The following is an 18,838-nucleotide window of genomic DNA, read 5'->3' as shown; positions in this document are numbered from 1 at the left end:
GACAATTAAAACAGACATTCAGATGGCGGGGAAGAAGAACAAACTGGGGAGGAGGGTAGAGAGAATGGTGCAGCAATGAAGGAATGAAAACCCAAAATCCCTGTAAATGTTCATTAAAACTAATAAAATTTAATCAATAAAAAAACCAAATAGCTGTGTCTGCTATATAACCCTCTTCTCCGCTATATGCTCTTATCTGACCATGGGCCACAAAGAACACAGATGCAGAACTCTTGGCCCTTGTCCACAAGAGGGCACAGAGTGTCTGCATGATAAGTACGAGGACCAGCTTCCACTTGTTTCTGTGCCCATCCTCATCACCTCCCAACGCTCTCTCTGACATCTTTGCTGCTCTCCACACTCACCCCACCTTATACACCTCAGCAGCCTCAGCCCCTGCCTCACAAAGATGAGGGCAGAAGCCTCCCTTCATGGCATCTGAAAGAACAATTACAGTCTTTAGTGCATTTGATTCACAAGAAATTCATCAGAACAATCTTCTAAGAGTTGACTCATTCAACAAAAGGAGCTTTGGTGGCCTAGTGGATAGGGAGTTGCACTGCCAACCCAAAGGCAGGTGGTTCTAGTCCACCAGCTGTTTCATGGAGAAAGATGAGCAATCTCCTCCTGTGTGATTTACAGCCTCTGAAAACCTGCTGGAGGACCAGCTATGAGTTGGTTCCTGAATTCAAAGGTGAATCTGAGGAAGAATTCAGGGTCTCTTCCAAAGCTTCAGACTCTGTCCTGATACCCAGATCCACTCCACAGGACTCATAAGGCCCTGAACTCCTTACCCACTAGGGCACCAGAGCTCCATAACTAGAGAATAAGGACAGGTTTATTTAAAGACCCTAGGGAAGGTCCCATTGCCTAGGTTGCACAAGCATTGAATATGTGTACCCTTCCCCCTAGACACCCCCTTTTTCCCAGCTGACCCTGTCTTACCGGCGGGCAAGCCTCACAGGTGGTCTTCCTGCACTCCAGCTTGAACCCCGAGATGACTCCCATCTGGGTGGTGCAGTGGCAAGTTGTGCACACATCAATCATCAGACTCTTCCCAGGCTGCAAGCAGAAGCACGTGGGGTCAGACTTTTCTCCCTCTCCAGACCCCCTTCCCCGCATACTCTAGACCCCCTACCCCTCATACTCATGTCTTCCACCCACCCACCTGCCTGTGTGTAGCTGCTGTGAGCCATCACCTGATGCTCCTCCTGTCTCACCCTCCCACCTTGAATACAGCAATGATAAAAGCGAGGGCTTCATGCCAATGGGGGTGAAATGCAGACGTGCAGAATGCCTTCTGAGTGTTTCTCTGTGTACAGAGGAATGGCCATGTGCCTGCACTGCACATGCTGCTGCGGGCTGGAGGCTGCCCAACAGGGTCGTGGACTAGAGGGCTAGGGAGACAGCCTAGCCTTGACTCCCAGGTGCCTCGAGGCCCTGCCCCAGATGGAAATTATGCTGGAGGTGAGTCTCCCAAATTCTCTTATCCTGCTTTAGAATGACAGCCGGCCTTGGCTGCCCCCTTCCTCACATAGCACTCCACTCTCAGGCCACCGCTCACCTCGATGATGGTGCCATTGATCACACAGGCCTCCACGGGCTCTGGGGGAGAGAGAGGCACAGAGTGTGAACACGCAGAGCATGCCTTGGCAGGAACAGCCATGCAGGCTGGGAGCAGGGCCCGGTGGCTTGCCTGTAGGACCTTCCCTTCCCCCATGAGCCCCTCTCTTCCCGCTACTGGTCCTTCCCCCATTCTCTCTCCAGAGCTTGTGGGTTCTGCTGCCGCCGCCCCTGGGGGCTTCCACACCAGTGAGCCCCTAGTGAGAAGACCTCTTCCATTTCCAAAATGATAGCACTTGTACATGTGAATTCACAGAGATAAGTGGGGGGATTTTTGAGTTTATGAAAGAATAAAGTTCTACTCTTAGAATTGAATCCCAAAAGAAAGGAATGAAGGGTATGATGTGAAGAGTTGGCTCTTGTTCCCATTTCTGTTTGTTGGCTTGTGGGTAGAGGTCACTGCTGGTGCCATCAAGTTAATTCCTATGTATGGTGACCCCAGACGTGAGGATGGAACTTTCAGAAACAGATCACCAGCCTTGTTCTCAAAGCAGCGCCTGGCTAGGTTCAAACTGTCACCTTTCAGTGACCATTCACGTGCTTAACCCCCTGTACCACCAAGTGAGTTGGAATGCCTTTCCCTAACTCAAAATACAGCATAAGACTGAGAACGTGGTCTCCAGAGTCAGAGAAGGGAAGCCTGCGGTTGAACCTCAGCTCTGCCATTCCCTATCTTCACCAGTACTAGGGGAGGTAGTTCCTCACAGTTTGGAAGATTACATGAGACAATGGCATAACACCCTCATTCATCACAGCGCTGGGCACAAAGTGACTTTCAACAAATTGTTCTCTTTCTCATTTGTTTTCTCATACAAGCATTAAACGCAAATGAAAATATTTGGATCTTGCCCATCTCCCTGATTGTTAAAAGGACAAAGAGGAGTCAGTCAGGGACGAAACACTTGCCAGTGGGGCAGCAGGCCCAGCCAGCCCCTGGCCAGCGTGCCTTACCACAGTGACAGGAAGGACAGCATTCGAAGGTCTTGCAGCTCAGCTGGAAGCCGACGGGGCAGGTGGGGACATCCAGTTGGGGGCAGGAGACGTTCTTCTGTTGCACAAAGACCTCCTCCTTCACTCGCACACACTCGTTGATGAGACAGGGGTTCTTAGGGGAGGTCCAATGAGAGCCAACCTGGGTGGGGGGACACCTGAGTCAGTCAAAAGTACTGGGGCAGATCAAGGCCCAAGGTCAGAAGAGGGGTGAGCACTTCCCTTTCTCTAGGAGCTGGTTTAGGTCCTGCAGGTGGATCTTGGAGGTGGAACTTAGCATAAAGCCCCAATTCCACCAGCCAGCAGCAATCCGTAAGAAGTGGGTAAGGCCCTCAGAGGGAATTACTGGAGGTCACTGGAGGTGAGTCCAGGTCTGAACCAACAGGACCAAGAGTCTAGCTGAGTGAGGTCTTCAACCAGCTGAGCAAGCCCCTACGAGAGGCCAAGACACCCTCCTTTCTAGACTCTACATGGTTGTGTGCTGAGCTCAGAGACTTAATGATTCTGACCAGGAAGTCACCGCATAGGCTGGCAGAGGAGAGGTTCAGGAAGGGACTGACCCTTTCCTCAGTAGGACATGAAGGGCTCTGGAGGGCTGTGGGACAACAGCATGTGCAGGAGGGTGATGCTTCCTGAAACCAAACTGTGAGTGGAAGCAGAACCTCAGATTCACAACTGACCAGAGCATCAACCACCCAGGACTTCAAAGAAATCCCAAAATTTACAAAACAGGGAGTCAGAAGCGACTTTGTTTAGTTCCTAAGGGGTAAGATAATCCTAGATGAGAGTTGGATTATATCAACAGCCGGATTAGGCACCCCTATGGGGAATTTAAAGGGCAAGGAACATGCGCCTATCTTAAAGTGAACTCAGATCGGCACGGACTGTGGACTGGTAACTCCCAGACTCCCAGGCTAGTGACATCACCGACCCCTTCCCGCTACCCCAGGGCCCAGACCTACACTCTTCCAGGAGGAATGAGAGTCTCCCCGTGGTGAGCCAATTATCACCTCACAGGCAGAAGGCAGGCACTTTCCACAGCACTCGTCTTCATGGAGAACATATGTGAATCCCTGTTTGGATAGAAAGAAGGAGTGAACACGGACCAGCACCAAAGACATGTATACTGGGCCCTGAGAGTCTGCAGAGGACAAACTGGAAGGGCATTTTCCTCTTTGTCATTAGCCTAGGGATTGTGTCAAGAAACAATTAGAAAGAATCACACAGTGAATCACCAAGCTATATGTGACACCAAAATAAAGCTAGAACTCTGCACCCTGAAATCTTCTCTTTTAAGACCAAGACCTCACCCATGGGGGTCATTAAGGGCCTTCCAATCTTCACTTAGCAGGAACTAACTAACCTGAACTTTATCTAGGGTACCTCACTGACTGGGGGAGAAAACTCAAGGTGAATTGTAGCAAAAGAACTGTTGATATTTTAGCTAACTAACTAGCCAACCCACTGCTGACTGTCGATTCTGACTCATGGTGACCCCCTCTGGACTTACAAGGCTGTACATCTTGAGAAGCAGACTGCCTTCCCTTTCTCCCACAAAGGAGCTACATTTGGACATAATGTCCTTTCTAGTAAGCGAAGTACCTGTTCAAGGTGAGTTCCCTGAGCCCAATAACTCAGCAAAGTGCAGATGTGCGTGCCCTATTAGTTTATGGAGCACAGCATTTTTTATATATAGGAAAAGTGAGATAAGAGTCCAACAGAGTCCAACTTCCCACACGAAGCCTGCCAGGGAGACTGGCATCCTGGAGTTTGCCAGCCCATCTCACCTCTAAGAGGGCCCCACCCATCTGGCCAAAGCACGAGGGAATTATGTTGAAAGCCTCCATTGAAGAGTCTACAGTAATATACAAAGAATAGGCAAAACAGTGGCACATATGGTTGTGCCAGGAGCTGAGGAGAAAGAACTCAGGACTACGCTTCATCACGGAGCTGTGTCCTTCAGAGAAGGAGCCGCTGCGCCTGTTGAGAATATGGGTATGGATGCCAAGCCTTGCTCCCCAGGCACACTGGCAGCCAGGGCCACATGAAATAGATGATTAGACTTTACATGTTTGACAACAACCTGGAATAAGACATTGCATGTGGAATAAGCAGTAGAATCTAGTAAATTGAGGGAGGCAGAGAGAGAAAAAAATGGGCATTCATGAATGAATGATAACCTATGCTTTCTGTAAGCTTTCACCAAATTACAGTTTAAAAAGGATGCTCACAACTCTGGATTTCAGCCTGCCTCGTGCATCTCTCTGGGAGAGTGTGAGCCCTCTAGAGATTTGATTCAACTTCACACCATCTCTGTGGGACCTGATGATATCCCTATTCACGTCAGAGCAGCATGCTCTGATCTGTTCCTAAGCTTTCTAACTGAGATCCCAGGTCATTTATTGTGCATCTGTGATATACTAGGCACGACGCAGGAGCCACCAAATTAGAATAATACAATCTATGAACTTTACATTATAAAAGTGAATATACTAAATACCATAAAAAATGATGTCTTAAAAAAATATCTCATGGGAGACAGAAACAAAGCTTACAAAAACAATGACAGGAGTAATTAATGACTTTAGGGTTCTAGTATCATTCTTGAACCTCTCTATGAAAGCGCTTGGCTGCTGGGTTTATATGAAGGCCAGATGCCCCACAATGCTTTGCTCCCCAAAGCCCCACAGACTTTTAATAGTAACGTACACCTATTCATGTCACTAACTTCCAGCTACCGTCTTTCTAAGATTTCTTCCTCACCCTTGCATTGCCATCTTCTTGGGGCACATCATGCTTCCATTCTGCATTGTTTTCTTTTCCCTTATTCCTGCCAATGTTCTAGCCTGTAACTACTCAAAATCTACTTCCTGGACTCTTCTCCTTACCCTTTCCCTCATGTTGCCTGCTCCATCTATTTCCCCAGACCTCCACTTCCATGGCCTTTTTTGCCTCCATCCCCCTTAGCTAGGTAGACCTATCTATGTGGCCATGCACATCCTCAACATTTGACTGGACCAGAACCAGAACCGAAGGACCCAATCTGTGGGCTGACTGATATTCACCAATTCTTTTCTTGACAAATTTAATATATGAAGCACAAAGATTCAATAAATCAGATTAGATATGAATGAACACTGGAAAACAAGAGTGGCCTGAATAGTCCATGGCCAGTGGAGGGCAGATTCAATAAAGTTAAAATGAAATTTATGAGAAAACAAAACTTCCTCAGAGAAGAAGCTGACCTACAGTGAGGAGCTGGGGGAGGGGAGCGGAAAGATGCAGAACCAAGCTGTCATAAGACAAGCACAGAGAAATGCTGCCTGGTCACCACACATTTCATAGGACTATTGTTAGTTCTGTGATATCAGAACCTGACTCACCTCGACCTCACACACGAGGGAACCAAGTGCTGGCCAGCCCTGCCCACCGCCACGCTCAGATGTGGATCAGATCACTGTGATCTCTAGAACTTTCACTGGCTGCTTTTCTGAAGTAAAATCACTAAGCCCATCTTCCTAGTCCTTCTTAGTCCGGAATCTCTGCTGAAATCTGTTCAACATCATAGCAACATGCAGCCTCTACTGTAGATGAAAGGAGACTGTCCATCAGGGGCATTGGCCAGGAAGTGAACCTGGCTCCGCTACACAGAAGGCGAGACTTTGATCTCTGACCCGCCACTGACCTTTCTTTCCACCACACTCTCAGACATCTCATTTCTGGGAGGCTCCTCTGTACCCTTTCCATAAATTGCCTTTTTTGTTTAACTATCTTGAATAGGTTCCATTCCTGGCAATTAAGATGCTCTACTGAAACACAAAATCTATTGGGTGCCAATTTTATACAGATGGCTTTAAAAAACACTCTGTGGCTGACTCTGAGAAGAATGGGATTCCAGAATACTTGATTGTGCGAAACCTATACTTGGACCAAGAGGCAGTAGTCAGAACAGAGCAGGGTAACACTGCATGGTTCAAAATTGGAAAGGGTGTACGCCAGGGATGCATCCTGTCTCCATACCTTTTCAACATGTATGCAGAGCAGATTATCCGAGAGCCTGGGGTCTATGAGGAGAATTGTGGCATCAGGATTGGTGGAAGATCTATTAACAATCTCCGTTATGCAGATGACACAACCCTGCTTGCTGAAACTGAGGAGGACCTCATGCACTTGCTGCGAAGGGTCAAGGACTGCAGCCTTCAGTATAGGCTCAATGTCAAGAAGACAAAGATCCTCACCACTGGACCAATTGGTAGCATCAGGCTGGATGGCGAAGAGATTGAGAGTGTTCACAGCTTCAGTTCGCTCAGCTCCACAGTCAACACTCTTGGCACCAGCAGTCAGGAAATCAAAAAGCGTATCGCGATGGGAAAGTCTGCTGTTAGGGACCTCTCTAAAGTACTCAGGAGCAACGGTGTCTCTCTGGAGACTAAGGTGTGCCTGATACAGGCCATCGCTTGTTATGCATCAGAGAGTTGGACAATGACTAGGGAGGACAGAAGGAGAGTGAATGCTTTTGAGCTGTGGTGCTGGAGAAGGGTACTGAATGTACCATGGACTGCCAGGAAAACAAACAGATTCATCTTGGAGAGGATTAAACCAAGCTACTCCTTGGAGGCAAGGATTCTGGGGCTTCGTCTGACATACTTCGGACATGTTGCCAGGAGGGATGGGTCCTTGCAGAGGGACATCATGCTTGGGAGGGTGGAGGGACAGCGCAGGAGGGGAAGACTCTCTATGAGATGGATTGATTCGGTGACTGGGGTAATCGGAATGGGTGTGTCAGAGGCAGTGCGGTTGCCGCAGGATAGAACAGGGTTTAGGGCTGTTGTGCATAGGGTCGCTATGAGTCACAAATGACTCGATGGCACATAACAACAACAACAACATAGCAAATTATTTCCATTGTTTTCCATAACCTATGTGAGCACACAGGGACCAACAGATTTCTAAATCTCTGTGTTTTCAAAAAGCCCACTACAACATCCTGCTCTCTCAAAGGTGCCTAGTAAGTCCCACTCTCCCACAGTTCCAACAGAGCAAGCAAAGAAGCAGATGAACTGAAAGGATGCTCTCATTTCTAGATTCTCTCTGGGGCCCAGCTTTCCATCATCAAGCCTTAGAAGTAGCACCAAAAGCATTGTATCCACTGCTATTAACATTTACAAAGAACAGCAAGAGGAGTCTGCTTGCTTGTCCTGGAAACATTTTTTTTTTAACATTATTATCTATTTACAGAGAATAAGCAGAATTTGCTCCACAAATCTCCATGCAGACAATTACTTACTTTTTCTGGGGTCCAATCAGTCTTAAATGTGCAAGAAATTGTGTCCCAGAATATATTGAAGCCCAAAGAGCAAGCCACCAAAAGAAGAAATAAAAGTAGAATTTGAATAATAATGGTCAGCTGTTCTGTACCTTAGAATAGCAACACGGTTTGGAAATAACCAATCTGTGTGCATTGAAACTGGGACAATCCTAGAAAAGTCAGGACATAACCTACTCTAAGAACAGGCTAAGCAATGTCTGAAAGTGGAAAGGGGAGGAGAAAGCACCATGTCTTCCTTTTTTGCCTTTAATCCTCTACACATTTCTGCTTGAACCAACTCCATGACCCTCTCAAGCTTACAACAGACATGAACACAAGCCAAGACTGAAATCCAGACAGATACCACAGCAATCCTTTCCTTGAGCCATTTTCTCTTTTCCTTCCCTGATCTACTTCTTTCTTCTCACCTCTCGCCTTGAACCAGAGGTTAATAAAGGACCTTTCTTCCTTCTTCCCCTCATGATCTTCCACCCTGGCTGCCTGCTCTGTGATAGCTGCTCTGTGAGGTTCAGCCCAACTTACCGACCTACAGACATCTTCACAGGACTTCTGAGAACACTGCAGCATACGCAGGCCCGTCACCGTGTCCTCCATGTTGGTGCAGGTACACATGTCACAACCCTCCTCCCAGAACTGGCCTTCTGGGTAGATGGTGCCTCGGTGGACACAAACCTGCAGACACAAGGTTTCCGTGAGTGATCTCACCTGGTTCATTTGAACAAGCAGTTTAGTAGGTGACAGCCTGCTTTGGAAGGTATATTCACAACTGAGAATACAGCAATAAATAAAACCAATATGATCTTTTCCCATATGAACCATTCCCACTCCCTGCCCATCAACCTTAGAAAAACCATCCTAGAAGTGGTCTACCCTGGCAGTAGTCTTTTGTGAGTCCTTCATGGTCCACAAGCTCATATGAAACCCCTTGGCTGCCTCAGCCCAGTTTCACCTATGCCTTCCCTGGATTCAACCCCTTCTCATTTATGTAGAAAGCTACACTCTATCAAGTAATGTCCTTGAACTTGGAACCCTCCATATTGCCTTCTACTCCCTTCTACTGAATTGAAGTAAAGGAAGATTAGGCAGGAGCTGTTAATGAGTATCTCCTCAAGGCTCAGGAGTAATAGGTATAGGTATATGGTGTGTGAAGGGCAAGGGTTCCTATACAGAAGCACTATAGATTATAAAAGGGGAGAGAAATGAGATTACAAAGGTTGGCAGGGATTTAAATGAGTAACTCTTGAGCTGCCTGCCACAGTCAATGTTTACACCTCATTCTGTAGGAATGAGGTGCTATGGAGGCTATGTGACCAAGGAACTTAATGACAGTTTCTAAATTAACCCCAAGTCTAACCTTTGAAATCACACAGACTAGGTCCCCACCTTCACTAACTTAAGAGCAATACAAATATTTTTAAACCATGATAGATAGATCTTTTTATCTATCTCTGTCTCTATATCTATCTCTATCTATATCATATATATATATATATTTTAGTCTTCTAACTTCTGTACAATGAACTTATTGAGTGAGATCTATTAAAAAGTGTGTTAGAAAATGTTACCAACTCTGTGGAGGGGAATATGAAATATCTAACGGAAGTCTGTACATTTACCTCTTGGCCCAGTATCTTACTTCCAAGAATCTATCTCCAAGACATGTTGGCAAAAACAACTGAGTGATGTAAAAAGGCTTTTTGTTATAGTATAATATGTAGTAGCAAAAGACTGGAACAACTAAAATGTCCATTAGTAGGAACTTGTTGAGTAAAGGATGATGTCGCTGTGAAACAGAATGATGCAGCTGTCAAAAGAAGTAAGGAAGACCTCTGTAGAATGATGTATAGTCATTGTCATTGTGTATGGCTAAATGAGATCAAAGCAATGGTCAGGAAAGAAGTAATAATATACTAAACTTTCAGTGATAAATAGGAAGAAATATAAACATTTTAGAATGTTTTACATATTCTAAAAGAACCAATGGAAGGATATGCCAGAAATTCTTAAAAATGGTAAGTTATAGGGAAAAGGAAGGGAAGAAGGTAGAAAAGACAAGGATGTGAGATTTTTAGGAATGTGACTTGCTTAAAAATTTGGCTTTGGAATCATTTAAATGTTTTAAACATTAAAAGTTAAATTAAAGATATAGCAAGAATGAAACCTTGGAAATGAAAATATCTGATTAATGAGTTATCAAGTCAGTGGCATATCTAAACAGAAAAATAATCATTTCAAGGGATGTTCCAAAAATTCTATAGCCATTGGGTCCATTTTGACTCATTGTGACCCTATAAAACAGAGGAGGAGGGTTTCCAAGACTAACATCTTTATAGAAGCAGGCTGTCACATCTTTCTTCCATGAAGCAGTTGGTAGGTTTGAACTACTGACCTTTCTGCTAAAAGTAGAATATTTTAACCACATGTCACTAGGACTCCTTCCAAGTGATTTTGCAACCAAGTATTTTGACTGTACATGTCTAATGGGTTCTTAGGGGGAAGAACTACAAGAAATCTTTACTGTTTTTAATAACCTTAAATTTCAAGCAGTGATCCCAGCACTGTTATTTTTGAAACTATTATAGACATATTGTATAAAGTAAATTAAAAAAGAAATCACATTTGGAACTACAAGTATGAGAAGTAATACAATGTAAAATTTTAAAAGCTAAAGAAACTCTATAATCTGGACATTATGCTGAGTGAAATATCTCAGATGCAAAAGGACAAATATTGCATAGTGCCACTGTTGTAAAATGGGACTGATATCAGGGTTGGGGTAAGACTGAGAAAAACTGGATAAATTGTGTATACTGCACTGAAACAAATGAGGGAGTGAATAATTTAAAAGCGATGTATGATAGGGTAGTATGGTTATCACAAGAGTCCACAATTAAGGTTGCATAGTGGAATGTACTTGGGGCGGTGGAAGGGGTGCGGGGGGATTGTGCACCAGGGAAGGAGTGTTTCTTTTACTTTTGAAAGAGAGGAGCGAACTGGGTAGGGGGAGGGATGGGCGGGGAGAGAAGTGCAGCAATGAATGAACGGAAATCCAAAATCTCTATAAATGCTCATTAAAATTATTAAAAAAAATACCATTACCACTACTGTGTTATTGATTCTAACCTTGGTTTGGAGGATTTAAACCACTGACCTCTGGTTAGCAGTATAACACATAATGACTACAATAAGATTTTATTGGAATAAATCATGGTGTTTTTTTTTTTAAAAAGAAACTATAGTCTGAAATTTAAATTGGGAATATTACTGTGACTTTATAAGTTCATAAATTTAATCTCTTTAAATATGTCTAGTTCTAGGCTCTGTTTGCTACAAATCCTCCCTATCAGCATCCTGGCACTTAAATCATGGTGTCTAAATATAATTGTCTTTTAAAGGTGCCAAGATTCCTTAGTGAAATATCTGATTTAGAGCAGGGACAGGAAATGTCCAAGATGAGCCTAGTATTCTTTATTGTTTTAGAAAATAAGAACGCTATTAAAGGCTAATGAGGTCACGTCAAAGGAGTCCAGTACTAATTCGAAGGGGTTTCTGTTTGCATCACATAAAACAATTTGATTATAAAAATAAAATTATAATGAATTATTTTAAAATACATAAGTACCTATGAATTTATAATGCTACTAAGCATATACATATAACAAATCTCAATGGCATCATTGAAAGTTTATACAGTACCATTTCAGTACTCTGTTGTACTGCATTGAATAACAATTTACTTCAAAAGACACTCTAAGCAAACAGAACCAAGAATTTCCTTTGCCTTTCTCAAAACATTCACTCTTCTATGCAAAAAAATTTGGAAGACAACTTACCTCATCAACTGACTTGAAGAAATAGAAATGCATGCTTATTCCAAAGAAAAGTGTCACAATGTCATGTGGAAATTATCCAACAATATCATTAATTTCATATGCAAGTAAAATTACACTAAAAAGAATTAAAAAAACAGTTGCAGCAATACATCAGTGAGAAAGTGTCAGAAATCCAAGAGGATTTGGAAGAAGGGATGTCACTGCTGATGTCAGAAGAATGTTGGCTCAAAGCAGAATATACCAAAATGATGTTTGCCTTTGTTTTATTGACCATGCAAAGCTATTCATCTTTGTGGATAACACACAATTACGTATAACACTACAATGGATGGAAACTCCAGAACATTCAAGTGTACTCATGTGGTGCCTGTGCATGGACTAAGAAGCACTCATTTAAATAGGACAAGGAGATGCTACATGGTTTAAAATCAGGAGAAGTATGCATCAGGTTTGTATCTTCTCAGCATCCTTATTCAATCTGCATGCTGAGCAAATAATGTAAGAAGTTGGACTATATGAAGAAGAATATGACATTGGGATTAGAAAAATTCTCATTAACATGCTGAAAGTAAAGAGGATTTGAAGAACTTACTGATGAAAATCAAAGACTGCAACATTCAGAATGGGTTATGCCTTAACATAAAGAAAAGAAAAGTCTTCACAATTGGACCAAAAAGGCACATCATGACAAATAGAGAAAATATTGAAGCTCTTAAAGACTTCATTTATTTTGGATCTACAATCAACACCCGTAGAAGCAAGTTTCAAAAATTCAAATTATATGCTTCACTGCACTGGGCAAATCTTCTTCCAAAGATCTCTTTAAAGCACTAAAAAAACAAAGAAGTTAAAAACTAAGATGCAAGTCTCAAGTGCTAGAACTATAGGGGCAATGATTGAGAAGACGAAGGGCGCTCCATCCAAAGAACAGAACGGCCTTTCAGCCTAATGCCATGCTTTTGAAAAAGAACAGACAGAATGTTCCCATGGGATTGGTGGTATCCAGGCAGAAAAGGAATGCAAGATTGAATATGATGATTTCAGGGAATGTTTGCTTCATCAGAAAACAATTACACGGATGGCTACCATCCAGGAGCAGAGGGTCAAGCTGATAAAGGAAGGGATGTCCACACCTCCAGCTCACCAATGGTCAGGGAGGAGCCCTGGCCCTGAGCTGAGCAGCTGCCAATCACCAGTTTTCATGTTCTGTCTTCTTCACTGGAAAGATTCTTAAAAACTTTGTGAAAGTATCTAAAATAAAAGCTCAGTCCATTCTTTAAAAACCAAACACCTAAGCTGCATCTGACCCAAACCGTGGTATTTGTAATCTCTTCATTGCCCTATGAAGATAGACAATGAATAAGGGAGGACAAAGGAGAACTGGTGCTTTTAACTATAATGTTAGCAAGAATATTACACATACCATGGGCCTCCAGAAGAGCAAACTGTCTCTGACTTGGGAGAACTATACCCCTGAATGGTCCTTAGAAGCAAGGATGGTAAGACTTCATTTAATATACTTGGACATGTTATCAAGACAGATCAGTCCTTGGAGAAAGATAACATGCTTGATAAAGCAGAGGGTCTGAAAAAAAAGTAAGACTCTCAACAAGACATACTGACACAGAGCCTGCAGCAAACACCTCAACAAAGCAGAGACTGAGATGATGGGGCAAGACCTTGCAGGACTTCCTCTGTCACACACAGGCTGGCTAGATGGCACCTGACAATGACATTCCCAAAGGAATGTTATTCACAGCAACTTAAGGTGGTCCTGGGAATATTATTATTTATAATTTCCTGACACGTAAAAGAATGATAGAGGAAAGTCATAATTTTTCAACCCTTAATGTAATAATGACTCTTAGACAATGGCCACCAATAAATACTAAAACTGCTAGTTAAAATGTTAAGAAAACTTTATGTTGGAGAAAAGGCTGGTATCACCTGAAACCAGTAACCAAGGTTTTCTTTAAAAAGGAAACCACTAGCTGGACTGCAATCTCAGAGGTGTGTGGTTCGAATCCACCAGATGCTCTGCTGGAGAAGGAGGAAAAATCTCCCCTGTACCAGTCAGATCTGATTTGACACTACTCACAAAAATAAATAAATGAATGAATGAATGAATGAATAAATAAATAAAAAGGAAACCACTGAACACTATATATTTCCTGGCATGACACAGTAGAAAACACACAACATTGACTATTGTGTATTTTTCTAACTCCCTCTACCACTAAGAATTAACTTGAATGTAATTAGTTCACTAAATGTAAGATCTAGTTTACTAGAAATATAGGTGATGGGAAAATACATCAACACCTTGAGGAAGCTATTGGTTAAATCCAGAATGGCTGACATACTATAGGACAAATGGTCTAGCTGCTCCCACAGACCAAATGTAGGAACTACTAGAGATGAAAGGCACATAAGAAACATTAATAGAAGGGGGAGGAACCAAATAGAGAAAGGAGAAAAGGAATAGAGGCAAAAAAACACCAGCAATCGCCAGCTGTTATACCTGTTACTACTTCTTAAGAACTTTGACACGCCATCTTTGTATGCAAGCTATACTTACTTAGATTACTTTGATTAAAAATATAGAAAGAAATGATTTAGTATAACAGTAAGGAGAGTATTTGATCAAATATAAAATTTTATAAAAAGAAACAAATGGCACATACAGCCTGGTAACTTTGTCATATATATATGCACAAAAGACTGAATATTTGTGAAAACTTGACTTTTGCAATTTATTTGCCTTTGTATTTCTATTTGACCAGTGAAAGCTAGCAATAAGAACACTGTAAATGTAAAATGCAAGATATTTTCTATCTTATATATTGGCAAAAATTGAATGCCAGACAATACCAAGAATTAGTAAGTAGATGGGTGGGTGGGGTGAAGGAAATAGGAAGGATCTTTCATGAAAAACAATATATTCAAACTTTGTGAATAAATCTGAGTAAATTTTTTTATTTATTATTTTTGTGTGTTTGTACTGTCAAATCAGATGTGACTGGTACAGGAGGAGATTGTCCCTCCTTCTGCGGCAGAGCATATGGTGGATTTGAACGGTGCACCTCTGGGATTGCAGTGCAGCTTCTTGCCACTAGGCCACCTGAGTAAAATTTTTTTTTTAAAAAAAGAATTATTATGGGGGTGGGGGTGGGGTAGAAAAGAACTTAGACATCTTGAGCTGGAAGAGCACCCAGGGGGAACAAGTGACCCAGAGCATTCCAATAAGTGAATTCTGTTCTTGCCCTTCACAAGTGTTAGGAAAAGACAACTAAAGCTTCTCTTGGTCATTTATTTCAAGGCTGTCTTTCAATAACCCAGCAAGTTGTCAATGGTCCTTCCTGCTGCAATTCTGGCTCATCTCAAGTCTCATTCTTCATGTCAATTGCCTCTAATTAAAGCTTTTCTGATAGTTCCTCTTGATAGACTTCTACTCTATAAGACTGCTATTCACATCTAATGTCATCCGTTTACACATTATTGCATCCAGTTTATATTCTTTCATATGTACCAATAAGAAATGATTGCATCTTGGGTTTCTCCCATAGTAACTAATACAGTAACAGTTCTGTAAAAGCATAAATACTTTCTCAGTAAACATTCATTGAATGGATGGATGAATTAATAGCAAGTGAGTAAACTATTAACTACTTTAATAATGATCTGTTCAATCATACTATTTCCTTATCTAGTCTACAAATAAGTTCTTTGAAAATAGAACTATGCTCTTTGAAGTTCTTTGAAAGTTCTTCATAGTTCTTTGAAACCAAGTCTTTGGTGCAACCACTCTGGAAGGCAGTATGGCACTTTCTCAAACATTTTGAAAGAGAAATACCATTTGACTCAGCAATTGCACTGCTGGGCATATACCCTAGAGAAACCAGCACTGCCACTCAAATAGATAGATGCATACCCATGCTTATTGCTGCATTGCTCACAATAGCAAAGAGATGGAAGCAACCCAAGTGCCCATCAACAAATGAATGGAACACTACGCAGCACTGAAAAGCAAGGGACTCATAAAATATTAAACAAAATGGGTGACTCTGGAGGACATTATGCTGAGTGAAATATCTTAGTCAAGAAAGGACAAATATTGCACGATTCCACTGTTAATAAACAGGACTGATCTGGGGGTTGGGGAAACAAGGGGGGGAAAAAGAGGGGATAAATAATGAACACTGCATTTAAATATATGAGGGAAAGAACTATCTAAAAGAAATATATGATTAAGTATTTTTTTACATGACAATATTCCAGAATAAGAGGTGCATAGCAAAGGGTACTGGGGGCTGGTGGGGAGAGAGGAAATTGTGCAACAATGAAAGAATTATTTTAAAAAGAAAAGCACACAAGGGTTTGTAAAAAGAAAAGAGAAAAAAAATTAAAAAAAAAAAGAAAAGAAGAAAAGCAAACTGGGTTAGGGAGGAAAATGTACAACAATGAATGAATGAATAAATGGAAATCCAAGTTTTCTGCAAACTTTTGATAAAATATCAATTAAAACAATTAAAAAAGAAATGATGTCTTATGCAAGTAGCCATGCTGAGTGCAAAGCAGAATTTTGGTGCCTTCTGAATGAACCATATTTTCATGTAGGTTGATGATGGACGCCTGATTGTCTACTCACTAAGCCATGCAATACACGGTCTGGGCAGCAGTAGAAGTCTGAGGAGCAGTGAATCTTCCATCATGATCAGATGTCTGACCATCACCCCAGCCAGAACCAGCAGCCCTTACCTTGTCAGGGTGACAGGTAGTTGTGGTGCAGCCACAGTCATTAGTGACGACTGAGGCCAGGTACCCAAGTGGGCAGCTCACTGTAGAGTTGACACAGTTACAAGCACACTCATACTCATCACAGCACTGGGTCTTGCGAAGGGCCGGGGTCCGGTGGGGGGGGCAGGAAGGCGGGGACTCCCTTCTGCATTCTTCTTTCCTACAGGCTGAGATGCAGCACAAAGAGATGCTCTTAGTTCTGCGACCTGAGCATTGCATCCAGCTAGAGTTCATGAATATTCAGCCATAATGTAAAGTCTAGACTCAGAATATTAAATTGTTAGTGCACGTGAGCCAAGTTCAAGGGCTGCAGAACATTCAATTATAACTAGAATAAGAACGTTAATCAAAAGGAAAGATGTGAAGCAAGGAATCATCACGCAGGAGTGAAGGCTTTTCAGGCCCCGCTCTATTGCCTTTCTCTGTCCATCTGGAATAAAAAAGGCCTTTACAGATATTGATTTCCACAGACCCTCTAAAATGGAGGGAACTGTACGAAAACCTTAGCATGCTAGGCTGTGAACCGCTAAACATTTTTATATGCTACAAAGTGATTTTATCCTTTATCCTGTAAGGCTGTTCTTTAAGTTATTCTAGCCTTTCTTCAGTATCTAGAACAATACTCTGCAATTGTAGGTTTCTCCAACAATGTTTAAAAAAAAGAATGTCAGCCATTGTGTCGAGTCCCCAGTTACATTTTATAAATGTTCACTAAAGCCTACTATTCTGTCTTTTGCATATTTGTAACTTCCTTCACATGTGATGTGGGGTTTTTTCCACCCTCAAGGGTTCACATCTAAGAACTCAAGTGATTCTAAAAACTCCACTTGATTTAAAGTGAGCTTTTGTTCAGACATTCCTCTAGGTCATATAGCCCTGGTGTACAAGTAGCCGTCCCATGTGCGGTCACTTTTGGTTGCTGTGAGGCTGAACACTGTGACACGGTGATGTGTCAAATGCATTAAAGGTTGGGTACCCAATGCGGACAGAGAATGGGGTGGAGCTCCCCGATTAAAACAAGCTTGGAAAGAGCAGTAGCATCCACTTCCATAATAGCTTGCCTCCAAAAACCCTATGAACCTGGAGAAAGGATGAAAGGCACCCAAGCGTCGAGGACTCTCCTTCATAGGGTCGCTATGAGTCACCTGCAACTCGACGGCACTTAACAACAACAACATTCTCAATAGCTAATGACAGACTTTCTTTTCTTGACACTTCTTTTTTTTGTGTGTGTGTGTGTACTTCTAAACTTAAATTACAGCAGTTGGTGGTGATTCAATATGTAAACCTAAGAAAAGAAAAATAACTATCATTTGAGAATAAAGTCTATTGGTGAGGCCATGCCAAAGGAACATTTCTTCCTTTCAGTGAGATATGGGGGTGTAGAGAAAGAAGATGAAAAGGGCATATAAAAACAGGCTTCTGAGTCCTCCCCACCGCAAGCCTAAAGGCCTTTTAATATGACCCAAGATAGAGGTGCCTAAGCTGTGTCCATCTCTGGCACATCTTCAGCAGCACATAGTTGGAAGGATTTTTAGAAAATTCAGCCAAGGTGTGGCTTTAACTCCTCTATCCTGGTCATATCCAGAAACCAGATTTGGTGAATTGAAATACATGAAAGAACATGATATTGAAACAAGTTCCCAAGAAGGAGGCCATCTTCCTGGTCCAGGAAAAAGTGATCACTCGCTCCTCTACATCCACAGAGACTTTACCACAGGTGAAGATGGGTCTGCACTCGCCGGGATTGGTCAGTGTAGGCTGGAGGCCACCTTCACAGTGAGGCACCGGCGGCAAGTCACAGCTCCCCAGGTCGCACACTGAAAGCAGTGAAGAGAGACATCCGCTCAGAGTTCAGCGGGGTTACTCTTTTATTACCTGAAAGTGAGGATCCTACACATGCAGATTTCTACTCTTTTAGTTAGATGAAGAGATAGAGAGATGGGTGGATGGATAGAGGAATGTGTGGATGGATGAACAGACAGATAGGCAGGCTGTGGGGTAGGTACACAGATAAAAGACAGATTGAGTAATTAGTAGATTTAAGTCATATGATAAGTTCATTTTGATTACTCTTGTTAATTGGTTTCCAGATCTTAGCCACATTACTCAACCCCTCTGTTTTAGTTTCTTCTTTAGGAAAGTGGAAACTCAACCTTATAGGACTAGACTGAGGATTTCATGAAATAATGTAAATAGGTGCCTGCAACGTTGTCAGAGCTTATTGTGTGTGTGTGTGTGTGTGTGTGTGTGTGTGTGTGTGTGT

At 42.4% G+C, this 18,838-nt stretch overlaps 1 protein-coding gene across 1 annotated transcript in view; it reads right to left on the bottom strand.

The window, feature by feature from the left end:
- Nucleotides 1-18,838, bottom strand: part of VWF (von Willebrand factor) — a 227,928-nt gene that overhangs the window by 16,802 nt on the left and 192,288 nt on the right. The window contains exons 40-46 of the mRNA XM_006891361.1: nt 18,288-18,392; nt 16,534-16,739; nt 8,465-8,614; nt 3,576-3,686; nt 2,575-2,755; nt 1,565-1,605; nt 946-1,062 (exon numbers count right to left, since the gene is read on the bottom strand). Coding sequence (XP_006891423.1) covers nt 946-1,062; nt 1,565-1,605; nt 2,575-2,755; nt 3,576-3,686; nt 8,465-8,614; nt 16,534-16,739; nt 18,288-18,392 — 911 coding nt within the window. The remainder of the gene's footprint in view (nt 1-945; nt 1,063-1,564; nt 1,606-2,574; nt 2,756-3,575; nt 3,687-8,464; nt 8,615-16,533; nt 16,740-18,287; nt 18,393-18,838) is intronic.

This window comes from Elephantulus edwardii, unplaced genomic scaffold (genome assembly GCF_000299155.1).
Source record: "Elephantulus edwardii isolate Elephantulus edwardi_28Jun2011 unplaced genomic scaffold, EleEdw1.0 scaffold00096, whole genome shotgun sequence".
NCBI lineage: Eukaryota > Metazoa > Chordata > Mammalia > Macroscelidea > Macroscelididae > Elephantulus > Elephantulus edwardii.
Note: the sequence above shows the minus strand (reverse complement) of the source record. Positions and strands in the feature narration are given on the sequence as shown.